This window comes from Condylura cristata, unplaced genomic scaffold (assembly GCF_000260355.1).
Source record: "Condylura cristata isolate star-nosed mole 26May11 unplaced genomic scaffold, ConCri1.0 scaffold00013, whole genome shotgun sequence".
Classification (NCBI taxonomy): Eukaryota; Metazoa; Chordata; class Mammalia; order Eulipotyphla; family Talpidae; genus Condylura; species Condylura cristata.
The window spans coordinates 28,924,011-28,951,122 of NW_004567114.1; the positions used below are offsets into that span (position 1 = coordinate 28,924,011).

General features: G+C 34.2%; 1 protein-coding gene across 2 annotated transcripts; it reads left to right on the forward strand.

Annotated features, from left to right (window-relative positions):
- The first annotated feature begins 6 nt into the window (after positions 1-6).
- SGPP1 (sphingosine-1-phosphate phosphatase 1) lies at positions 7-27,112 on the forward strand. Of its 2 annotated transcripts, XM_004681795.2 has the most exons (3): positions 7-844; positions 15,619-15,708; positions 25,453-27,112. In XM_004681795.2, exons 1-3 carry the CDS (start codon positions 149-151, stop codon positions 26,002-26,004), a joined length of 1,338 nt encoding a protein of 445 aa, XP_004681852.1. In that variant the 5' UTR covers positions 7-148; the 3' UTR covers positions 26,005-27,112. The 2 variants fall into 2 exon arrangements, with proteins under 2 accessions (XP_004681852.1, XP_012580112.1); XM_012724658.1 differs by lacking the exon at positions 15,619-15,708.

A 27,112-nucleotide genomic window follows, 5' to 3' on the forward strand; every position in this document is an offset into this window, starting at 1 on the left:
GCCTGTGGCGCCGTCGCTAGGCAGAGCCGAGAGGGTCGAGCGCGGCATTGCTGCTGCTGCTGTTGCTGCCGCTGCCGCTGGCGGGGCGCGTGGGGACGGCCCCCCAGTCGCCGTCCTTCCGTCCGAGGGCTGCGCGGGTCCCGTTATCATGTCGCTGAGGGAGCGCCTGACCCAGCTGTCTGTCTGTCTGCAGGAGCCGCAGAAAGTGGCCCGTTTCCAGCGGCTGTGCGGGGTGGAAGCGCCGCGGAGCGGCTCCACGGCGGCTGCCGCCGACCCGAGGGAAGATGAGAGAGCGGGGGCGCTCCTCGCCGGAGAAGCCCGGTGCCGGGCGCGGCCACCGGGGGCGTCGGGAGGCCCCCAGCCGCCCGGCAGCGACCGCAATCAGTGCCCGGCCAAGCCGGGTAGCGGCGGCGCCCCCAACGGCGTCCGGAACGGGCTGGCTGCCGAGTTGGGCCCGACCTCGCCGCGGCGCGCCGGTGCCCTGCGCCGCAACTCGCTGACGGGCGAGGAGGGGGAGCTGGCCGTCGTGAGCAACTGGCCGCTCTACTACCTGTTCTGCTTTGGCACGGAGCTGGGCAATGAACTCTTTTACATCCTGTTCTTCCCTTTCTGGATCTGGAACCTGGATCCCCTGGTGGGCCGGAGGCTCGTGGTCATCTGGGTGCTGGTTATGTACCTGGGCCAGTGCACCAAGGACATCATCCGCCGGCCCCGGCCCGCCGCGCCGCCGGTGGTCAAGCTGGAGGTCTTCTACAACTCCGAGTACAGCCTGCCCTCCACCCATGCCATGTCTGGCACCGCCATCCCCATCGCCATGGTCCTCCTCACCTATGGTCGCTGGGAGGTAAGGAAGCCTCCCTCTCCCTCTCCTCTTCCCGCTCAGCCCGGGGAAGTTAAAGAACTTGGAGCCCCCTGCTTGCCACAGTTTCTACATGAATGTGGCCTCTGCCCTCCCCAGACCTCTCCTGAGGCTTTCACTGTACCAGCACCCAGGCCCTTTCTAGGTTAAAAAAAAATTACCGACAGCCGTCAAACTGTCTTTTAATAGTTGTCTTTCTTTGACCCCAAAGGAACCTCTGCTCGTGGGCTTAATGCATTATGATTAAGCATTGCTTAAATTTTTAAATGGTTTTGATTCTTGCGATGCATAGCATGCAATTGTGATTAATTATAATTTCCTTTAAATTAATTGTTAGGTGGCTAGGACCCAGTTTCACTATGTGGTGTCTTTCCCCAAACTGATTCTGTTCAGGCATAGGTCAAGTCCTTAGCTTGACTCTGAGACCATGTTTATGAAACCATAATTATTACAAAACAAACATGGTCGTCCCAGGCTATGAAGTAATGAATTTTAAACAAAAGCCTCTCTTTATGCACGTTAAGGGAGCACAGTGCTAGTGAGTTCTCTTTTGAAGGGGTGTGGTTGTTAACTCACAGATAGACACAAGGTTTAATTATCTCCTGGATCGCTGATCTGTAGTATCAGTATTGTTGCATTTGTTTTTAAAATGCATAGTTTTAAAGTTATTCTGATAGGGTCCTTGATGAGGCTACTGAGTGTGTGTAAAGAGGGTAAGTGTGACAACAGGGTCAACCTGACAGTCATCAGGGATACATATTTAATGACACATGTTTGTAGTTTGCCTACTTCTTTTGGCCCCTCATTTTTTAGCTTTTCATGGGTTATAAATGTTACTTAGATTTAAAATCCAATTCTCTTTCTTAATTATGCAAAATGTTCTTGGACTGCTGTCTCATTTTATCTGCCTTTTAAATTTTAAGATTTGTTCTTCCTGCAGACCTGTCCCTGAAGCAGGGATTAAGTTAATAATTATGGAGAATATAAGGAATCAGCCTTCCTTGATTTTTTTGCCATTATAGCACAGAATCTTTTTACATTGAGAAATACACATTCTTGTAAAACTCCATAATGATAAACTTACTTATCTCAGATTTTATTTCAGTTTAGATAAAATCTTATCCACTGACACTTTGTGCAGTGCATCTCTCTTAAAGTAAGGTGGAAAATATGTAATGTGTACACTAAGAATGACAGAAATATGAGGGAAGAGTACCATGGACATTGTTTTTCTTATTTAACCAAGGGTGATAGATAATACAATGATACTCAGATTATGAAGTTGCTTATTTTGCCTGATAGGTAGCTATCTCAAATTTTATTTAATTTAAATATGTCAGAATTTAAGATTATCAATAAGTTAATATTTGATATATATACTGGCTAGTTAAAGATGATGTATCTCTTATTTTCATGAGATTTTTGGGTATCTGTAACTTAGAGCCTTTTATAACTCCTCCAGTGGCTAGTTTGCATACTGTTAATGCTAGCAGTCAAAGTGAGAGAAAGTTTTTTTTTTAATTGCTTATACAGAACACATGCTAGAAGGAATTCTGAAAACTGTATTGTTAATTTTTTTACAGGATGCAGTTGATCCCTGTATATATAGTATATGTCAATATTCTAATATTTTGAAATAAGCTTACATTATAAATTCTAAACAACCTAGTATAGTTAATTCATATTGAGGAAGTTGTATGTCATTGCTATTTTAGAAATGAGCTTGATAGGATTTTAGAAATCACCCAGTCTCAAAGTGTTTTTTTACCCATGTGAAACTGACCAATTTGATTACAATTAAAATTGTGTATTACTTAAAATTTCTAATTTTACATTTTTTCACTTTAAATTTAAATGAACATTTAAATTTGGGTAATTGTTTATCTTTTGGTCAGCTGTTTTGAAAGAAAGACTCCCTTACATGAAAGTTCTAAGTTTATAAATGTAATTCCAGTAAAAACCAAAATGACTTGTTTACCTTTTAACTTTTAAAAAAACTCCTTGTTATCTCTGAGGAGGTTTGAACCTATTCCCCTAGATCACATAGAGTGTCATAAACCAGTGTTACTTCCATAAAAAACAGATAAGTACATTAAAAAAATGAAGACAAAATCCTTGTATGACTTTAAAACAAAAGTACCTTCCTTTGCTTAAGGTTTTGGTTCCTCTTCCCTGTCAGTATTGTGGTACTTTAGAGGCTTATGTTTCTAAAGTGGGTAAGTAAACAAAAAATGTTGGGAGCTATGCTAAAAATTAAACAAGGAAAGCCCGGTGTTTTTCTAATTGCTAGCAGTTTTGGTAGACAGTTCTGTTCATCTTCTATGCCCCCAATTGCCTATTCAGGAGAGGTGTGGTTACATCTAAATGCTTAGGATGCTGAAATGTCTCCCGAAACTGAGTTAGTTATCTCACATACCATCCCTTTGGTTTGGAATAACTACCTCACTCCTCCCTGCCACTTAATGTTGCCTACTTGAAATCTGCTCAAGATTCACCTCCTACACACGACCTTTTAAATTAACCCTTTCTGTTTCATTATTCCTCAATTGTTCTTAAGATGACAGGCAAAAAAAAAAAATGTGTTAAAGTGCTCATTTTTGTACCTTACGCTCATAGATTGTGATCCATTAGATGACTAAGGGGCACTGCATTTTACTGAGGTTCCACAAAGATACATAAGGAAAAAAAATGTAATTTCTTCAACTCCTAATATACTTAACTCTTGATCATAAGAATGTATTTTATATTTCTCCTACATTGCTGTCTGAGCTCTTTTGCAAGTCTCATCTTCAAACTTTTAAAAGGCATAATACAAGGGGAAGATGGGAGCAATGTGCCTGCAAACTGTTATACTATTCTGGAAAAATTATTTTATGGTGATACATGATAGAAAGTGTTATGGCATTTCTCTTGGCATTAAATAACTGGAGATCCAGTGGCTAGGATAGTGATTATTGCTTTCATATTCATTGGAATTGTTTTTAACCTGAATTGGGAAAAAGATAGGAAATAAGAAGCACCAGATTTTAAGAACATAGTCTTTTGAAAAATAATTGAAAATAAGTCATTTTGCTGTTATGTGTGCATGATCTTAGCAGAAATAAAAATTCTTAATTTTTAAATAATATGGTATGTAATGAACTCTGTATACGTGATTTAATAATATAAGACTTTTAGCTGAACATCATTTAAAAAATAGTATGTCATGGCACACTTTATAGCCAAATCCATTCCCAACCAATCCATATTTTTCACATTTAATGGTAATAATTGTTATATAATATAATTATTAACATCTACTAAGCTCTTACTTTGAGTCAGATATTGTTTAAGATGTGTATCACCATTTAGTCTATTCTTTAAATGTTCCAGTGTTTGTTCCTACTATAAATACAGTTTACACATTAGGAAACTGAGATAGAAGGAGGTTAAGTAATTTACTTAAAATAACACAAGTAGGAAGTAGTGGAAACTGAATTTAAACAGGCTACAGAGCTTACACAGCAGATTCTTTTCAAATCACATTGTGATTTTTCTTTTTAAAAAAAGATTTATTTATTTATGCATTCAGAACTGGGGTAAAGGCCAGTGGTAAGAGGATTTACCAGAGACAAAGTGGGGAGTAGAACAGGCAGATTGATGAAGTACACTGCTGAGGAGAGCAGCTGGTGAGACAGGAGAGGTCTGCTGCGCCAGGTGGATCACCTCTGGGGCCAGGGATCAAGCTCGAACTAATTCAGTACTGAAGCTGAAGAAGCTGTGACCAGCTTGCAGTGCTGCGTCCTAACCAGTTGCACCACCAGGGAGGGGCCCCCACATTGTGATTTTTTAAAGTACCTTTGCAAAAAGACATTTATTTATTTATTTTTAAAGATTTATTGTATTTGTGCTTACAAGAACTGGGGTATATGGGCCAGAGATGTGGGGGGTGAGAGGGTTTACCAGAGCAGGGAGCAAAACAGGTAGATACACTGAAATGCACTGCTGAGGGAAGCAGCAGGCTGGTCAGGAAAAGTCTGCCACCCCATGTGGGTTACCTCCCTAGCCAGGGTAGAACTAGTTATCTGCAGTGGCTGTAGATAACTTCGTATTGCTGCACTTTAACCCATTATACCACTAGGGAGGGCCCAATAAGACATATTTTAAAAAGTTATGATTATGTTCTTAAAAAACAAAAAACAACTTTTACATATTTTGAGAAGACTGTACACACACATACACACACACGTAAACATGATCTACCAACATTTGTCTTAAACATGTATTAAATTATTGACTAAAGTGAAATGTTGATCATTCTTTTTTCTCTCTCTTCCTAATATAAATTAATTAAAAGCATGATTAAGCATATTAAGAGCACTGGGGGGGAAAACCACTTAAGATACTTTATCAAAGTATAATTCATTGTAAGATAATAAAGAAAGATTTGTGAGATTGTGAAAAGATAAAAGGAAGAAAGACAAGAAGTTACAAAAGTAGATCACAAAGGACAAAGATCAGAAAAGACTTCAAGGAAGATACAAGGGAAACTGACCAGTGGTAATTCTGGTAAGAAACACAACTTATTAAAAAATCAAATTGGTTTGCTACTTGATTTCTTTTTGCTTAGAGTGATACTTTTATTTGAAATGTACATTTCCCTGATTTTATAAGTGCTTATTAACAATTCTTGATTTTAAGTTAATTGTATTTGTTTGAATAGGTAATATATTGTGGAAAATTCAATATTTACGTAAGAAATGTAGGGAGTACATTTCTCTTCTTTTTTTGTTGCACTGTTACCAGGATATTTTTCTAGTTGTATTTATTATTGTAGTTTTTTTGTTTAGCCTTCTAGAAATAGTCTTTATTTTTGTTGAGATATATAGCTGATTTTTCATACAAATGGCAATATACTGTGATGTTCAGACCATAGTCCAGGCTATATTTATCAGTGCTGTCTTTATTTTTGAAATATATTGTGAAGATTATCTTTTATTCTGCAATTAATGAATATTAATTTTGTGCTTGTGATTGTTTGAAGTGCCTCAGATGACTAAAGATCCTATTAATATTATCACTGGTTTGCAGAAGAAACTGAGCCAGAGGGAAGTTCAGTGACTTGCTCAAGGTGACTCAGCAAGTATTTAATGGAGTCTGGATTCAAACCCAGGCACTTTAGCTACAAACTGACTCATATAAGTGCATAATATTGCCTTTCCATATTAACACTTTCCATATTATAAAAGAATGACCTAGCTTATTATAAAAGAATTATCACATTTGCATGGTGTTCCAATGTATTAATATGCCATAATTTATTTGATGTTCCAATGTATTAATATGCTGTTAATTTATTTAGTAATGACTTTTTTAGTATTACCTATTCAAAACCTTTCTCTGTACTTGTTAGATTATTTCATATTAGGACTAGCATTTTACTTATTAATATTTTTAGTGGTTGCTGTAACTTCAGATATTATACCATTTTAAGTATCATGTAAAAACTTTGCAACAGTGTACATCTACTTTTCTCCCCTCCTTTCTGTTATCATTGTTTTACACCTATATATATTATAGAACTCAAAGTACATGGTTATTATTTTTGTATAATACTCCAGCATTATTCCTGAATTTTTTTTTCTCCTTTTCTTTTACATCTTCCCTTTCTAGAACATGCCTTGTGTATGTTAGACTGTTTAACATTTGTCACACAGATCACTGAAGCTCTGATAATGATGGTGGTGTATCTTGTTCTCTGTACTTTGTTTTGGATAGTTTCTGTTGTTATGACTTCAAGTTCATTGATCTTTTCTTCTGCAATGTCTGTATTTTTCTGGTAAATTCACCAAATAGGGTGGGCTATAATTTCAGCTACAACATATTTTTTTGTCTAAATTTCCAGTTTGGATCTTTCAAAAAATCTTTTATTTCTCCTCTATGTTTCTGTTTTCCTTTATATTTTTTAGTATATTTATTAAGAGTTTTAATAGCTATTTTAATGTCCTTACCTATGAATTCTATCTTTTGGTAATTGTAATATTTTTCCTGGTTATAGATCACATTCCCCTACTTATTTGTGTGGTAATTTTTTAAAGATTTATTTTTATTTATTTATGCATAAATAGAACCCAGTTATTTTAATAGAATTTTATTGTTGTATTCTTTTAAACAGTGTTAGTTTTTTCCTGGTTTATAGTTAAATTTACTTCTCAGTTCAGTCTTTTAGTTTTGCTAAGCAGGCCCAGAATAACCATTATCTAATGTTAATATGTCCTCACTACTAATATGTCTATTCAAATTCTCTCAGCAAGCTCCTTGGGAGGAAAGCAATTCCAGCTCTAGGTGAGCTTTGGGAATTGTTTGGTCTACTACCTCCCCACGTACCCCCTCTCACTTTCATTTTATACATGCACAGATTGGTACACAGCCAAATATTTGCAGAGACCCTGCTACTGATCCCTGGACTCATTCTCTATGCAGTTTCCCCTCTCTATTATGTACAAATTATGGCTACAGTGAAACTTAGGAACTCCAGTCTCTCTCCCTTTAATTCATTGATACTGCTGGCCTTTGTTTTGCTTTCTCCTCTCTTGCCATAGCTTAGAAACTGCCTCCAGCGGCAAGCTAGGGTAATCATGGGGTTTATCTCAGTTGTTTCTGATGAATCACTGCCCTGTGTTGGTTATTTTCTAATATCTGAAAACAGTTATATAATGTGTCTAGTCTTCTGTTCATTTCCAGTACAAAGGCTGTTTTACAATAGTTAATACTTTATGGTAGAAGAGGGAATGTTGCTACTTACTGTTTTTTGTTTTTTAATTTTTAACATGATTTATGTACTATACAATTCACCCTTTTAAAATACAGAATTAAATGGCTTTTAGTATATCCATTTATGTACTATACAATTCACCCTTTTAAAATACAGAATTAAATGGCTTTTAGTATATCCATATAATTGTCATCATCACAGTCAACTTTCGAACATTTTTATCACACTAAAAAGATACCCCATATCCATAGTATGTAGTCTCCATTCCTCAATCCCTAGGCAGCCACTTACTTGGATAGATGAAAAGGAAGGGAAAAAATGGACAAAAGGATTAGCCCTCTCAGTTTCTTAGTAGTTAAAGAGATGGAGTGTATTGAAAGCAGGTCAGATTTGAGAAAGAAGCAGGAATATGGAGGAGATTAATTCACTTTTATTATTATATTGAGTTGGTGGTGTCTGTAAAACAACTACTTGGAGCTATCTGTGAGGCAGTTCAGTCTGAGAAAGCAGCTTGGCTAGATTTGATGTCACTAGCATAGAGGCATGGAATGAAGTGATGAAAGTGGAGAATATTGCATAGTGGAGAGTACACACAGTGAGAATTGAGAGTCTAGGGAAAAGCCTTTAAAGGTATCAAGATTTAAGGAGTGGGATGGAATAAAAAGAACCTGGTCAGAGTCTGTCAAGCAGCAGTTTGAGAGGTAGGACATTATCTTAGACTGTGTGTGTGTGTGCGCGTTGTATATTGTAGGAGTTCCAGTGACCATTAAGACTAGCTTAAAGAAAGAAAGAAAGAACTGTTTTTGAAGATTAGAGGGGCATATCATGGAAGTGAAGGATAAGAAGGTGCTTCTAGGCCTCCACGGAACTGGAACAAAACTCTGGAAAAAATATCAGAACTAAAAGCACAGTCCACCTTTGTTACTTGGAGTTGTATATTCTCTTATTTCTGTTTTCTTGTCTCTGTCTTGGAATATTCATGTCTGCTTCACTCCTACTTTGTATCATTTCCAAATTCCTGTGCACAGCAGAGACTTACAGACCTTTCTGACTTGATTTCAAATTACTATTAGAAAGAAGAATCCTAGTGACTCACCCCAGCCAATGGATTTGCTTTCCTGGGGCCAAGTTTCTGAGCAAAATCTCACTGTATGAGTATGTCTCCAGGGCTCTACAGTATTGCGTCAAGACAGGTGTAGATTGGACAATATCATTAATATACATTGTACTATAATGGGAAAGTGGATGTGAAAGAAAGGGTATTTCAGAAATGGAGAGTAATACTGTAAAACACTGTTAAAGAGGATGTCATAAACAAGTTAAGTACTTAAAGGAGAATTGAAAAATAAAACAAATAGCAAAAAGCAGTGTTAACATTTTTTTCCCCTTACAATTTAAAAATAATTGATAGCATAAAGTGTATGGAGTTGGTTCTTTTGTATTTAATATTATGTGTGATTAAGTGTGTGTCAGTTTCAGTAGGCCATAGTACCTAGATTTTTGGTCAAAAACTTCTGTAGATGTTTCAGTGAAGATTTTTTTCAGATGTATTAATATTTAAATCAGCAAATTGACTAAAATACATTACCTTCCGTTATGTGGTGGGATTTTTTCTAATCGTTCAAAGGCTTAAGAAAAGACTGCCTTTCAAGAAAGAGGAGATTCTGCCAGTTTATTGCCTTTGGACTTTTGAACTACATTAGATCTTCCCATGGTCTCCTGCTTGCTGGCTTACCTTGTTGATTTTGGACTTGTCAGCCTCCAGAATCCTTAAAAAAGCCAATTCCCCCATATGATGAACAAGCTCTCTGTATCTACTTATGAAAGAATGTACTATGTGTGTTTGTATGTGTGTATGTATACATTCTCTGGAGAATGCTAATAAGTTGTCATAAATTTTTCTATCAGTAAAAAGTTTCTAGAAAACATTTTTTTGGAATGAAATATTTTAATGTCCCTGTAAAAGTCTTAATGTTATTAAAATACCACATTTATCCAAATAAACTCAAATATCTAATTGGCTTTATTAAATAATTCATGAATCAGGCAGCATCGCTTCAGCAAGTAGAAAGACACTATAAGGAGTTGCATTTAATAGAAGATTTTTGTAGTCAGAAAAAAGATGGGACAAGAAAGGATTTTTTCTGTCAAAGTCCTTGTCCCATATTTAAGTTACTCTGAAACTTTTAAATTCTGTTAAAAGTTTCTGACTTGAAAAATTACATTACCTTGTGACTGCCTTGATTGCAAGTCATTTTGTCGACTTCTGAACTTCAATGAATGTGAATGAAATGTCATAATATAGAAAATAATTCTGATTATATGTGATAGTTAATTATATGTGATGCCTTATAAGAATGAGGTCACTTGGTAAAATGGCAGAAGAAAATGTTTATATAAGTATTCCTGTAAGAGGATGTGTAATGAAAAGATTAGATAAGATCTCTACTACCTCTAATTAAGTGAAATTTGTGCCTAGCCTCAGATTTAGGAATCAGACTTCAGTATTTGCATTTCACCTCCATAACTTAGTATCTTTTTGATCTTGAGCAAGTCTTTGTGCCTCTTCCTTCCTCAGTTTAAATTACAGTACCTCCCCCATAGAATTCTGATGATTAAATGAGTTATTCTTGGCAAGGTTCATAGAATAGTGTCTATGGCATATGTAAATTATATGCTAAATAAAATAATTTATTCTATTAACATTGCAGTTAAGAACAGATCTATAGTCATTTCATCTAATAATCTGCATAGACTTGAACTTTTATTTATTTTCTTATTATATATGCATAAAAATTGAATTTTGACCTAAAAAAATCCAGTCAGTTTTTTGTGACAAGTACAGGATTTGAATAGGTAGGAATTGAGGTAGTGATAGTGACATGGAGGACAGTGCAACAGATATGTATCAAAAGTCAGAAATTGGTTGGTTTGCTGTATAGTTTTCCTAGTTCAGACTTTTTTAAAAAGCAGGAAGTAGGATTGTCATAGAATTGATAATTGCAAAAGGTACATCTGAGTTTTCTGTTACAATGCCTTTGACATTTTGAAAATCACTCTCTCAAGTACTAAGGTAACTCCAGATGAGCTATTTATTACCAGACTAGATTTCAGTAAGAATTCTTATAAACCATATCTACACAGAATGCACAGACAGTGAGAAGTTTTCTGGCCCTTTGTTCCAAAGGGTGTTGGATTATCCAAGAGACTCTTTTTTTCCAGAGATTGAGAAATTTCTTGTTATATATTTTTTTCTTTTTTTTAACTGAGGTAACATTGGTTTACACTGTTGGTATTTTGGAAATTCAGAATCTCTACCACTTCAGTATAGTTACTGTAACTCTAGCCACCATAGCACCTATAGGATATCACCATATTCCATTGTGTTCCCTTCCTACTTTGCTCTCATCCCTACTGCTCAGGATGCCATAGTTCTGTGGTCAGCTTTCAAGGGTTAATTATAAAGTTTGTCTTTTTGACCCTTTGTTTGGCTTCTCTGTATTCTACATGAAAGTGATACCATCTGATATTTCTTTTTCCTTTTAACTTATTTCACTTAGCACAATTCCTATCTGCTCCATTCATGTGGCCACAAATGGCATGGATTTGTGATTTTTGATCGCTGAGTAATAAGATGCAGTTAAAATTATAATTAGCACTTATGTAACAATTCCTATTTCCAAGTTGATACCTTGTGCCTTGAGTGTAATAATCAGTAATTTAGATGACATCAGCTGTGAATAAGTCAAAGCAAAGATTGAGCTAAAAATTTTTGGTTCACATTTTTCTCATTAATATGTACATTAAATTACTGTATATAGGTCAGATTTTTTGTTATTGTTATATTTATTTTTTTATAGGTCAGTTTTTATTTTACCTATTATCTTATCAGTATGGAAAGTACCATGAAGAAAAATATTACTTATGCTACTTTTGTTTGGGAAGGTATATTGTAGTCTAAAATGCTAAACTAAAAATCCTGTCTCAAAGTTTGTACCAAATTTAGCATTGGAAATTCTGTTTTCTAACGTCACTGGATTTTCAGATTGTGGTTATTTGTGGGGATCCTAATAGATATTCTTTGAACGGAAGGTTAACATAGCCCAACTTTTAAGACAGGACCTGAATGATGCTACTACTTTGACCTTTGATTCCAAGTTATGAATGTGAAATTGTAGGATCAGTACCCTTGATGGCAGGAGACATGTTTACTTCATTCAACAGATTTTTATCAACTTACTAGTATGTGCTAGAGACTATTGTTGTTATTAGTAATATAACAGGAATCAGGTTCCTACTCCTGTGAAATTTATATTCTTGAGGAAGGACTTAGCAATAATTAAAAGAAATTTTATTATTTGAAATGTATGTAAAATACATGCATAAGATATATTCTAATTCATAAATATACTGTATGTCAAAGATAATGGTTACTGAGAAAAATCAAGCTCAAAAGGCATATAAGGTGCCCAGGGAAGGAGGATTGCAGTTATGATTAATAAATAGGGTTGTTTTGAGACATTTAAATAAGAGAGATTTAAATAAGGTCTTGAAGGAGTCAAGGGAACAAGCTGTGCCTATCTTGAGGAAATGTGCTCTAGACAATGTGCTCATGGACAATGAGAAGGCTATTGCTAAGGCTATTGCTGGAATGCAGAGGAGTAATAGATTAAATCAGGATAGGGCAAGGGAGCAAATCTAGTCCAGTCTTTTTGACTGTTTTAAGAGACTTTTACTAGTATTCTGGTAGGTTGTCTTTTCACTTTCTTGATAATACCCTTTGTTGCACAGAGTTTGTAATTTTGATAAAGCAGTTTATTTTTTTTTCTTTTGTTGCATATGCATTTGGTGTTACATATAAAATAATCTATTGCTTAATGCATGGCAATAAAAATTGACATTTTTCCTAAACTTTTTATGGCTTTAGTTCCTACATATGATCAGTTTGACTTAATATTTGTGTATGATATGGGGTGTTAATCCAGTTTCATTCTTTTTCTCTTTCTCTCCTCCTCTTCCCCTCTCCTTCTCCAATGTCTCCTCCTCCCCCCAACCCCCACTTTCTGACGGATTTGAGAGATTTCTTCTTTCTAAGATAGGCCTCTGCTGCTATAAATTCCCTGAGGGTGGCTTTACTGCCTTCCATAATATTTGATTGTGTTGTGTTTTCTGTAAGTATTTTCTAATTTCACTTGTTAATTCTTCTTTGGTCCACTGGTTTATTTACATTTCATTACTCATGGAATCCCTATTTCTGAACTCACCTACTCAAATTTATATGTAACCCCAAAGTCAGTACATTCACGAGTATATGGGGAGTGGCAAAACTTCTGAGTCACCTTAGTGTGCATATTCTCAGCTGAAGTTGAACAAGCAAGCACTCTACCTTCTTGTTTCAGTTAGTATACTATAAAAACGAGCAATTTAGTGCCGTTTTTCACATTTTTATGCCCTTTTTGTGGTTTTGCTATTTGAAAAGCATAATGATAAAGAGCTGACTAGTGTTCATAATCACAAGTAGTTGTGATATTCTGTTCAAAGAAAATACTTTTGTTAGATAACATTCATTGCTTCAAAATTGGAGTTTCATTGCCCATGAGTTCAATGTTAGTGAATCAACAATACAGTACATTTAGTGAAAGGGAAAGGAAACTTACTGACCTTATTATGATGTAAGGCTACTCTGGAAAGTGCCAAAGTAGTGTCTATAACATAAGATAAAACTATGAAAAGTAGGAAAATAGTTAAATTTGTGGAGTCACGAGATGATAATCATTAAAAAGAAAAAGCATAGTGGACAGCGCTGGTGTAAAACTAAAAGCCATATCCAGATAAAAGAAGTTTAAAGCCATACCCAGATTAAGGAAAATATTAAGCTGTTACTCTATAGTGTTGACTGACTTACACATTTCAAAAGATGATAGCTTGAAAAATGTTCAAATTGCAATGAATTTGAGGCATGATCAAAAGACTGGGAGAATTTTTAATGTATCTGCAAAGTTATGGTGGAAAAGAGCTGTGTGGAAAAGTAGTTTTCATTGCTCATAAGACTGGTTTATAAAACTGTTTGCATCACTTATTTGAGGTTCTGTTGTTTGATGTTAATATGTTTATAGTTGTTATGTTTGAATTAATTGATCCCTATTTCCTATGTCAGTATATATGTTCCTTCTGTCCTTGGAATATAGGTTTTTCACTTTAAGTCTATTTTGCCCGATGTATGTACATGAAACTTATGTAGTCAGAATTGGATCAATTGCTCCCCAGAATGTATTTCCACAAAAATAACTAGGGGAATATATTCTGAAGCTATAAACTACATACTGAAAAAAATCAAATAATCAATTAAAAATAAAAGTGATTTATTTTCCCAAGTAGTCACCTTATTCCAGTGAGGTCTAAAGATCCACTGGAGTGGGATAAAGGAATATAAAAAAATTTAAATGTTGTACATCTAGCTTGATAACATTCCTAACTCTCATGTTACTTGGAGATAGTAAATTTCAATAAATGTGGATTGTATTAAGTTAAGTATTCAGTTTTCAGTATCCCTGCTCAAAACTCCTTTTCCTCTACCACTTGATGTAATTTAAGAGAAAACCATAGGAAATTTTCTTATTATTTGTTCAGTTCTCCTTTGCTTATTAAACAGTTGTTTAAAAAGTTAACAGAAATATTAAAATGACCTGCTACGGCGACAGAAACTTCTCTCATCTGTTTTATATAAGTAGCCTCCTAACTAGTATCCCTGTTTATACCCTCTCTCCCTTACTGTCTAATCTTTACCTGGCAGCCATCTGATGATCAGCATTGAGTGTGACAGTTTTATTCAAAACCCTGCAATGCCTCTTTGAAGATAAAAGTCAGTTTTTCACAGTGGCCTTATAGTCTGTAATTGCTCTGGCCCCTCCTCTGCTTGCTCAGGACTCACCTTTTCTACTTGAGCTCTCTCTGCCCTGATCATATTAACTTCTTTGCAGCCACATTTTCTCATTAGAGACTTTGCTTTGTATGTACCATCTTTCTGGTATATGGTCTTCCCTCAGAGATACACTTGATTAATTTTCTTGCTTCCACACAGCCTTGCCTTAAACCTCAGCTTTTCAGTAAAGCCTATACTACCTGTTATTTAATAATTTAACCTATTCCCACAATCAAAGTCCTGTACTCTTGACCATATTTCTATTTACTGTTTTAATGTAATAGTGACTCAATCTGACTTCTTATTGAGCCATCTTGAACTCTTACTGAACTATCTATGCTTTAACTCCATTCATAAATTTGAAGTCTTCAGGCATTGATGACCCTAAATGTGTTCCTTACTTCCTTTACAAACTAAGAACCATGCCCTTCCATCATTTCCTCCTCCTCTCAAGTATTAGGAACTTTTTCAAGGCCACTTCTTTATCAAGTATGGGTTGTTAGCATTTTACATTTTTACCCTTTCAGTTCCCAATATCTTAACCAAAATTTTTCTCAATAAGGTTACCACTTGAAATTTCAGGCACAGAAATAGAAAACAAATTATGTGTTAAATATTGCATACAAGATGGGGAAATGTCAACAGAAATTGCAAATAGCATTCACTAATGGAAAAAAGAGGAAGATAATATCTAGTTCTCCTCCCAAGGGAAGCAAATACTCCTACATGGACCAGATTCAGGCAGGATTCCAGAAGTGTTTTCATTAAAAACAGGTCTCCTACCTGTTTTTCTTCTTCTGTAGTGATTGAGTCTTTACTGTAAAGCAAAAACGACATTTTCCACAGAGAACAGTCTAGAAACAGCAGATTCCATTCTTTTGTTCATTCATGCAAAAAAATTATGTGAATGTGTGCTGTGTACCCTGCTTAGGGTTAGGTCCTGGGGAGACAACAGGGAGTAAAAAGCAATAGCACATTGCTTCTGTTTTCCTGGAAGATTGTAGTATAGTGATTTATTTTTTTATTTTCTTGTTTATATTTAATCTAATTTATTTACTAATTTTATTTTTTTTTCCCCTTTAGTATCCCCTTATATATGGACTGATTCTTATTCCCTGCTGGTGTTCTCTAGTTTGCCTAAGTAGAATTTACATGGGAATGCACTCCATTCTGGTAAGGAAAATACTGTATTCATAGTGCTTTATTTTTTCTGAAATTGATGACAATTTTATTATACTTAATTATTTACAAATTTAATGAGGAAATACAGTTATTATAAATCTTCTATTTTGCAAATTACCAGTATCATGCTTTGTGAAGTTTTAATGTAGTAATCATGCATTTTATAGAAATTGTTCCCAGCCACCCCAATAACCAAGTATTCAGGAAAACATTTCTCTCTCCTTAGTTTCAGCTTTGCCTTCTTATTTTCTTCTAGGCCTCTCCTACTGCTGTATCAAAATCAACAATGTGAATACAGAGACCAAAGAGAGTTCTACTTTTATTAGTGAAGACCTAGTAACTAGAAATTAAATGAACTTAAACTATACTGGTGCCATTAGAAATTAAATGAACTTAAACTATACTGGTGCCACGTATTTAAATATAAAATCTAGATTTGTTTTTCCCAGTGGTATTTTAGAACTCATATCAGATGTTTTGAGAAATTCACTTTCAAAGACAATAGAAGCACAAGCTCATTAGCCACACCCAATCATTTCCCTTTTCTCTATTACTATTGATATTCCATCAATTCTGGCCTATGTCATTTCTTAACCCAATATTGCAACAGCTTTTAGTTAGTTAGTAGCCCTTCCTGTTTGACATCACTCCACCCAGCATTTAGTAGCCTACTGTAGTCTACTTATGTTTTACTTAGTACAAAGTATGTTTCTTACTTTCAGGAAATCTGTAAGCCCTGCTTGGAATGACCTTTTCTCTTTCTTTACCTAATTATATTATTCATTCCTCAGTCCTCAAAGAAATGTTCTTATCTCCTCAAAGGACACTCAGTGAACATGCCATGTGTTATCTTGTAGGTAAAGGATCAAAAAAATGGTGGAGAATATAAACTACTTCAGGAACCCAAAATTTTCTGATGGGTTATATTGAATTTTTGTCTTTAACAGCAATGTAATGCTTTTTGAATTTTCTACTCATAAAAAATCTTATTAGCTGGACTCATAGCTGTACAGATAGTGAGTTTCTATTTCTTACTTAGATAACTTGTCTTCAGCAGTTGCACTTCACTTGTAAATTTTCAAGCCCCAAATGCTATTTTAATATGCAAACTCTTTATATTTTACTTTTTATAATTATTTTAATATAACTTGTGAATTTACCTGTAATTCTATCTTCCTAACTAATTATCTACTAATTTTATGAGAGTAAATACCACATTTTTCTGTCAAGCCTAATATTTGTCACAGAAAATATCCATGAAAAATATCCATCTTTGTGTCTTTTAGAGTTTTCCCCTTCCATTCCCAGAAAAAGGGAATGTTTTAGTAGTTTAGTAGTTTAGTATTTTTTATATACTGAATAATATCTGTTTGTGAGTCAGCTGAAGTAAAAACAATGTTGATACATTTTTCAAGTCATGAGTCTGATAACTACAACTACAGTTCTTTATTCAAAACCATCTTGGCCTATAGAATGTTTTATCAGCTTTACTTAGATTAGCTACTGAGTTATATTCCAAGTTTTTGTTTTACTTTTAAAAGTAAAGTCATGAATGACTTGCAAGCACTGTGAATTATGATTCTGTGTTATAAGTACAACTATTCCTAAGTAATATTGCTAATTATCTATCATACAAATTAGTCATATATGTCTAATAATCATGTAATCAATTAACACACTATATTAATCATACATTATATTAATATATGTCATATTTTAATAATATAGTTATACATAGTATATAAGATCATTATATGATGCTAGTGATATATTAGTAATTATTAATACATGATGTTAACATTACTTATATTAACACAACATTCATATATCAATCATGCAATATGTAAATATATTCTAATTATATATTAGCATAGTATATTGATATCATATATTAGCAATTATTAATATATCATTATCATTTAATAACATAAGATTTTTAGCAAATAAAAAATATAAAATGACATAATGAACCCCCTTTTTTGCATTGTAGATCGGTATATTCTCACAATTTACTTTTTTTCTATAGTGTTTCAGTAATTGCCTGTATTTTGAACTATTTTCCTAAATATAATTTGTATCTTCATTGCTTATTGAGAAATTAGTATGGAATTAATAGGTAGTATGTTGTGTAAGGTGCTAAAAGTTGCTTAATTACTACATTAGCCAAGTTGATACCTTCATTAAGACGTGAGTTCTAATTAATTTATAATGAATACTTCATTCAGTATTTGCCATATGCTTAGTTTTTAATGTTACAACACAACACAAATGCTTAGTTTATTAGTTTATTTTTATCATCCAGGCAATTCACTAAATTGATCATCAGAAAAGTAGAGAGGAATTGTTATGTTAAATTTGTCTTTACTGTCAAACCTAAGTCTCAACATTTAATTTCTTAAAGTAAAACGCAGCTCATTTAAAGTTACTACACTGAGTATTTGTAAAGCTATTATTTCTTTCTACATTAGTAAAATAGGAATATGTTGTAATTGGCATTCACCCAAAATTGTACCAAAACTTTTTTTTTATATATATAATAATTTATCTTTACATCATTTTGTGCATTTTTCCATCTCATTTGCAATGCCTTTGGGCTTCCCATCACCAAATCACCCATATGCCATCACCATAGTCCAGTGCATTTCCCGCCTCCCGCTGTTTCTGATACCATTCCCCACTCCACCCCCACAAAATGTCTCTGGTATATAGCTGTTCATCATTATCATTATTTTCTGGCCTGTTCCCTTATATTCCTGCTATGAGAGAAACCATCTGGTATTTTTCCTTTTCTTTCTGGCTTATTTCACTAAGCATGATCTTTTCCAGCTCCATCCATGTTGCTGCAAAAGACATGTGTTTCTTTTTTTTGGTTGCTGAGTAACATTCCATTGTGTATATGTACCACACCTTTTTAATCCAGTCATCCATTTTTGGGCATTTCGGTGGGTTCCATGTCTTTCCAATTGTGAATAAAGCAGTGATAAACATGGGGGTGTAGGTATCTTTTTCAATCAGTGTTTTTGTGTCTTTTAGGTAGCTACCTAGGAGTAGGATTGCTGGGCCGTAGGGAAGCTCCATGTTTAGCAATTTGAGGAAACTCCAAACAGTTTTCCATAGTGGTTGTACTAGCTTGCATTCCCACCAGCAGCAGGAGAGTTCCTTTTTCTCACATCCTCGCCAACATTTGTTGTTGCTAGTTGTTTGAAGATGTGCCACTCTCACTGGGTGAGGTGGTATCTCATTGTGGTTTTGATTTGCATCTCCTTATTACAAGTGATGTTGCATATGTTTTCACATGCTTGTTGGCCATCTGCATTTCCTCTTTGGAGAAGTGTCTTTTTAGCTCTTTTGCTCATTTTTTGGGGTTGTTTATTTTTGTTGAGTTCTTTGTATATTTATGTGATCAATCCTTTATTGCTAGTTTTATGTGAGAATTTTTTTCCCAATCAGTGGGATGTCTCTTTGTTTTTTGTAATGTCTCTTTTGCTCTTTAACTTGATGTAGGCCCACCTATTTATTCTTGCCTTTACTATTGTTGCATTGGGTGCTCTATCTTTAAAGATGTCGCTGAAGTGTATGTCATATAGTGTTTGGCCCATCTTTGCTTCCAGGTATTTTATGGCTTCCGTTTTTATGTCTAGGTCTTTAATCCACTTTGAGTTGATTTTTGTGTATGGTAGTGATCTAGTTTCATTTTTTTGCATGTAGCTTCCCAGTTTTCTCAGCACCATTTGCTGAACAAGCTTTCTTTGTACCATTGTATCTTCTTTGCTCCTTTGCCAAAGATTAGCTGTCCATAAACCTGTGGGTTTATATCTGGGTTTTCTATTCGAATCCACTGGTCTATGTCTGTTCTTGTTCTAGTACCATGCGGTTTTGATTATTATGGCTTTGTAGTATAGCTTCAAGTTTGGGATTGTAATGTCTCCATTCTCTTTCTTCCTAGTCATGAGAGTTTTGGCTATTTGAGGTCTTTTGTTATTACATGTGAATCTCATCAATATTTTTCCTATTTCTTTTAAGAATGTCATTAAGATTTTTATTGAGATGGCGTTAAACCTGTATATTACTTTTGGTAGAGTGGCCATTTTAATGATGTTAATTCTCCCAATCCATGAGCAGGGGATGTCTTTCCATTTCATGGTGTCCTCCTGTATTTCTTTTAACAGTGTTTTGTAATTTTCTTTGTATAGGTCTTTTACCTCTTTTGTTAGGTTGATTCCCAGGTATTTGATTCTTTCTGTTGTAATTGAAAAGGGGATTTTTTTTTTCTGTTTCTTCTGATTGGTTGTTTGTGTATAGGAAGGCCTCTGATTTTTGTGTGTTGATTTTATATCCTGCTACCTTGCTAAACTGGTTGATGGCTTTGATTAGTTATTTTGTGGAGTTTTTAGGGTTTTCCGTGTAGATTAACATATCATCTGCAAATAAGGACAGTTTTATTTCTTCTTTCCCTATTTGGATTCCTTGTATGTCTTTTCCTTGTCTTATTGCTCTGGCTAGAACTTCCAGTGTTATGTTGAAGAGCAGTAGCGATAGGGGACACCCTTGTCTTGTTCCTGACCTCAAGGCAAAGGTTTTCAGCTCTTCTCCATTGAGGATAATACTGGCTGTGGGTTTGTCATATATGGCTTTTGTCATGTTGAGGTATGTTCTTTCTATTCGGAGGATTTCGAGGGCCTTAAACATAAATGGGTGTTGAACTTTGTCGAATGCCTTCTCCACATTGATATGATTATGTAGTTTTTATTTTTCTGTTGGTTGATGCGATGGATTACATTGATTGATTTTCTGGTGTTGAACCATCCTTGTGCTCCTGGGATAAAGCCCACTTGGTCATGGTGTATTATTCTTCTAATGCATTGTTGGATTCTGTTTGCTAAGACTTTGTTGAGGATTTTTGCATCAGTGTTCATTAGGGAGATTGGTCTGAAGTTTTCTTTTTTTGTGTTTTCTTTGTTAGGTTTGTACCAAAACTTTTTATATCTCTATGTGGAAAGTCTATTCAAGAAGGTATTATAAGACTAAAAAGTAGTATGTACCTCTTTATAACAACCTACTTTATAACAAAAAATAAAAATTAGATCAAGTAAAACAAAACCAAAAACATGTCTTAAAGACCTAGAACAGTAAACATTAAGAATTTTAATGTAGTTATTCCTGGTTAATAACTGTTTCTTATTGTTTATCTTATTTTCTATAGTGATTATTTATTCACTTTGAATTTTAATTAAAGTTTCAAAAACCATCCTTAATAGTACCTGTTTAATCAAATATAGTACATTACAATGATACATTTTATTTCATAGAAACCCTGGCATTTTAAAATTAGAACCAGGATAGTTGGCTACAAAAGAAATGTTTTATGTTATAATAATATCCTATTTAAGATAATAATAAAACACCAGGAGACTGTAGGGAGTCCTGAATTCTAGTCTCAGCAAATCACTAACTTCTGGATTTCTATTTCCTGATCATTAGAAAAGAAAAGGAGAAAATTCCAGATATTTAATTTAGAGCTATTAAGCTTTTCTTCTACTTTAGAATAAATTTGTAGTTGTATATATATGTTTTATATGTTACATATATATTTTATATATACAATTCATCAGTTATCATTTATTTAAACATCTATAACTTGGTTCACCTTCTATAATAGAATTAAAAAGTTTAGAACATTTCCACATTGGCATTTAACTTAAAACTTTGAGTAACTTTCTAGTGAAAATGGTGAAATTTAAATAAAAAATTAACAGTTTCTAATCCAGAAGCCAAAACCCAGTGGTTGTGCCTTGAGATGCGGCTTTTAATTACTGTTACAGGAGAAAGGAAAAGATAGCAAATGGAATGTAACCTTTGGCAATTAGGGATGTGAAAAATGAATAGAAGTTTCATTGTAAAATAATTTGATATCTCATATCCAAAAACATAATCACAATTTGATTATGTCATCCACGAAATCTTGGAGTTTTTACAGTAAAATTCAGTATGTATAGTTCATATGTTTCCATGAATTGTCATAGAAGACCTGGTTTAAAACTGACTGTTGACACAATCAACCCATGGCAAAGAGTTATTTAGTTGATATTCAGTGAAAATTTGGAATATATTTACTATAAAAGGTGAATTGAAATTTTTTTTTTTTAAAAAACATACCTGTATTTTTTTGGGGGGAGGGAAGACTTTTTTAACCATGAAACATTGATAAACATGACTATATTATAATATAGAACTTCTGTTTATCAAAAGCTGCTATTCAAAAAATGAGATGTCGTAAACTCCAAAATGATGCTCACAACAAATTATTGATAAAAAGATTTACATTATTGATAAAGGATTTATATTAAAACTGTATATATACATATACATATATATATAAAGAAATCATGTAAATCACCAAGAAAAAAATGAAAGTCCAAAAGAATAATTGCAAGAAATTTTGGCAAAAATGTGGAAAAAAGGAACTCTCTTACACTGTTGGTAGGAATGCAAACTGGTCCAACACTACATAAAACTGTATAGAGGTTCCTCAGACTACTAAAAATGGAGATAACCCTGCAATTCCACTCCTAGGAATCTACCCAAAGGACACAAAAACATTAATTCAAAAGGATACCTGCACCCCTGCATTTATTGTAGCACTATTTATAATAAGTAAGGTATGGAAACAGACCAAAAGCCCCAAAATAGATGATTGGATCAAGAAGATGTGGTATATATACACAGTGGACTCTTATTCAGCAATCAAAAAAGATACTCCTGCCATTCATAGCCACACATTTGGAGCCAGAAGGGATTATACTCATTGAAATAAGCCAGAAGGAAAAAGAAAATATTTCACTTGTAGGTTTCACTTATAGGAGGAATATAGGGGAACCAAATATCAATAATAAAAATAAAAGTATTGGTCCTCCCTGGTGGCGCAGCGGGTTAAAGCACAGCACTAAGAAGCTGAAACCACTTCCGCATGAGTTCGATTCCGCCTGCCCCGGAGGTTGACCACATGGTGTGGCAGAACTCTCCTGACCCACCCGCTGCTCCCCTCAGCAGCGTACTTCGTTGATCTGCCTGTTCTGCTCCCCACTCTGTCTCTGGTGAAGTCTTTCGCCACCCCTGAGTCTCTGGCCTGTACCCCAGTTCTGTGTGCACAAATAAATAAATCTTAAAAAAAAAAATAAAAAAATAAAAGTATTAGCAGGCAACTATAAATCAGAGACATTCTGCAAAGAAGCAGGAAGTAGAGGAACCACAATAGGGAGAGAAGAGCACAAGGAACTATGGTGATGGTAAATTGTAGTGGGACTTTTACAAGGAATATACATGGAAGGAGAAAGCATACAAGCATACCTTGTCCAAATATGACCAGTGATGTAAAATATGTGTGAATAAAAGAGTAGTTGCCTAGAAGATACAAATACACATTACATGGAAAAGAAATTGCCCATAAACTTGTGAAAAGGTACTTATAATCAGGAAAATGTAAATTAAGCATTTATGAATACCAAAAACTGATGAGATGTAAATTTCTGTGAACATTTAGGAATATTTAAAATTTTCTTGTCAAATTGAACATGCACATAGCTTATCATTCTGCCATTTTATTCTTAGGCATGGTTCATTGAAAAACTCTTACAGACTTTTACCAAACCTAAACTTTCAAAAGAAAACATAGCATTATTTGTAATATTCCTGGTTGGCTTAAGAACAGATACCAATTAAGAAAGCTTGAATGCTTTCTCAGCCATAACCAAAGAATTAACTCAAAACCTGAAAATAGCTTAAATGACTGACCGTAGGAAAATGGGTAAGTAAATTATGTAATCCTGTAGTAAACTACCTTTGCAGATGTAAAGGTGAATGACCTGCAAATGCATAAAATGAATGAATCTTTAAAACTTAATGTTAAGTGTAAAAAGCAAATCAAAGGAGACTGCCTACTAATAACCATTTTCATAAAATTAAAAAAGAACCAGGCCCAAGTAATCTTTATTTTGGATTTATGTTATAAAGCAGTTTTTGAGAACAGGCTATGTAGTCAGCTAAAATTCAGATTTATGACAGTGTGGGAAGAATACAGAGTGATAGGCTTGGGAGTCAGCACACTAGTAAATTCAGAGTTCTGGTTAATACTGTAGTCTTTTATTGGACATAAATTCCATAGATGTTGATTTTGTAATTTTACATATACATCTTTTCCTTTGTGCTAAGTATTATATGATAGCATTTTTAAGACAGTAAAACATTTGAGTATCTAACGTGCTGCTTAATGATATTGAATACTGTTGAGAAGTGAACATTTTTTTAGGCAGCATAAATATAACTAGTATCTGTGAAAACTAAAACAGTAATTTTAGTGCAACAATGAGCTTATGGGAAAAAATAAGACAAAGAAGTGAAGGCAATAAATATAAGCGACCTCTTGGGAATTTTTTCAATGATAGTAGATTCAGGATTTTGCATTCTTCATTTTTTTTTTTTTTGCATTCTTCATTTTAAGGTGAATATCCTGGAATATTTTTGTTCATGCAAGGAATGATTCAGCAAAGTTTAAAAAAAATAAGTTTTATTTCTTCCAGTAAACCATTTTCTACATCCCAGTTTTTCATACTGAAAAACTAGGAATCATCTTGGATATCATTCATGTAGTTATGGGCCACATAATCAACCTTTCTTGCTTACTTACATGTCTCCTATTTTCTGTACTGTTCTCCTATACTCTATTCTCTACATAGCATATATAGTATTCTTTTACAAATGTCAATCATGTTGTGTAATAGTCTTATTTTGGAATCTTTCAGTAGGTCCCTCTAATTTTTGGAATAAAATCTAAACTCCTAACTTAGCCTATAAGGACCCTACATGATTTGACTTATGCCTTTTTCTTTAATCTCTTATCACATCCTTATTCTCTTTGCTCACTACTGTCACACTGAATTTTTCTCAGTTCCTTGCAAATTCACTAAACTATTTTCTGCCTCAAGGTCTTGGCACTTGATATTCCTTTACCAACAACGCATTTCCTAGAAATTTGGGACCAACTCCTTTTTAGAATCTGTTCTTTGTGCAAGTGTTACTTCCTGAGAAAGGCTTCCATAATTTTCAGTTTTTTAAAAATCATGTCATCCCATTGTTCTGTTTTAGTTTCTCTGTAATATTTTAACCACTTGCAAATTGTCATATTCATCTACTTGTTCACTTATATGATCATCGTCAGCCATCCCTACGGAAGAAGTTCTGTGAGAGCAGTAATCTTGTCATTTTTAAAGCAATGTATTCTCAGCCCTTAAAGTATCAATAGTACCCGTATTCAATAAGTAATTGTTTTGTGAATGAATGAACTAATAAAAGAAACTACCTATGCTTTGTATCTTCTTGAGTCATGGAAATAATTACATATTTAAGTGCATGAAAATGAAGGATATTTCTTTAAATAATTTACTTTCTTCTCCCAAAATCAGAACTATATAGTCTAATAATTTATTGTTTAGGATTTAACTATACATTTGTGCATAATGTAGTTAATTTATATAAGAATGAACTTACTTAAACAATTATTATTTATCAATAAAGTTATAACCATTTTTAGTGCCTACTGTATGATCAGTTGATAAAATTTGCTTTGAGGATATGATATTTAAAATATGTATACAACTGTAATATTTGAACTATGAAATACATGAATTTTTTACTGCTAAAAATAGTATACTAAACAACTCTACTTTTCTCTTTTCCCAGGATATTATTGCTGGATTCCTATATACCCTTTTAATCTTAGCTATCTTCTATCCGTTTACGGACCTGATTGACAACTTCAACCAAACTCACAAATATGCTCCATTAATTATCATCGGGCTTCATTTAGCATTGGGGATTTTTTCTTTTACTCTTGATACCTGGAGTACATCACGAGGAGACACAGCTGAGATTCTAGGAAGTGGTGCTGGAATTGCATGTGGATCTCATATTGCCTATAAAGTGGGCTTAGTATTAGATCCTTCCCTGGATATGTTACCTTTAGCTAGGCCCCCCCTTACTGTGACTCTATTTGGAAAAGCCATATTGCGGATCTTTATAGGGATGGCATTTGTATTATTAGTCAGATGTGTGATGAAAAAGGTCACCATTCCTTTAGCATGTAAAGTCTTCAGTATACCGTGTGATGATATTCGGAAAGCTAGACAGCACATGGAAGTTGAACTTCCTTATCGCTATATTACCTATGGAATGGTTGGTTTCACTATTAGTTTTTTGGCTCCTTATGTATTTTTTTTTATTGGTATATCCTGATGAAGAAAGATTGTTTATGATAAGAAAGGTGGGAATCAGTTAATGACATACAAAAATATTTTCTAGGAAAAAGCCAACTCAGAGTTAGGCTTTTGCAGGAATTTAACTTAAATAATTATTTAAGTAAATTCATAAGGGCCAGTGCATTTTATCATTGCACATCCAGATATTGATTTCAGCCAGCTGAGCTATTTCAACACTGAAAAATGATATGTGTCCATTTAGAATGTTTAGGTAACATTTGGACAGTTTTGTGCTGTTATGGATTCAAGTTATATATAATATATATTGATAGATACCTGTGTATCTAGTATATGTTATATATAAGACAATATGCCTAAGTTTTTTTAACTGGGGGTGAATTATAAAATCAGTAATAATATGCAAACAGTTGTTTCTGTGTATTTGGACTTAATACAGGTATATTGTTATTAACAGATATATTTAACATTTATTTACTGTGGGAGCCATCTCCAGACTATATAAATTACTAGACCAGAATTCATATGCTACCACATATTGATTTACTGCCTCTTTTTACACTGCCATCATCTTTCCTGTTACCCATGATGTTGAACATGGGAGGCATTTTAATGGACCAAATGTTCAGAAAAATAAATTTTTAGGTTTCTTTTTCCCAGTTCTGTACATTGTGTTGAATGTACTTTGTTTGCAGCCGTTCTGGACATCAGTTTAATAATTCAGGTACTGAATTCTACTGCTTGCTAGTTGTGCCTTTCTGTTGCTGAATTAAGAAATGCCATATATACTGTGATATAAAAACAAGATAATAACTTTAAGATACATGTAATCAGGCAAGTATTTTAAAAACATATGTCAAGCTAACAGGGCTAAAAGCAAGCCACTCTTAATTTTTTAGCCTATATTTAGAAAGAAATGTGGAATGGGCTAAACTTTCTCACTAATTTGATGGGAAGTTAAATAAATATTTGCATTTTTAAGGTATTTTTCTGTGCATTGTAAGTTACGGGAACAAAATTTTTTTTTTGTTTATGCTGCAGGTAGATATCTCAATGAATGGAAATGTCATCGAAATTTATAAATGGGACAATGCACATGCTTTATGTGTAAAGAAACCATTTTTCTA

What these genes read in the sequence shown, in the direction of transcription:
- SGPP1 (XM_004681795.2), top strand. Translation starts at nt 149, where the DNA reads ATGTCGCTGAGGGAGCGCCTGACCCAGCTGTCTGTCTGTCTGCAGGAG. An exon ending in TCACCTATGGTCGCTGGGAG is followed by an intron (nt 845 to 15,618) that starts GTAAGGAAGCCT and finishes TTTCCCCTTTAG; the next exon opens with TATCCCCTTATATATGGACT. An exon ending in TGGGAATGCACTCCATTCTG is followed by an intron (nt 15,709 to 25,452) that starts GTAAGGAAAATA and finishes CTCTTTTCCCAG; the next exon opens with GATATTATTGCTGGATTCCT.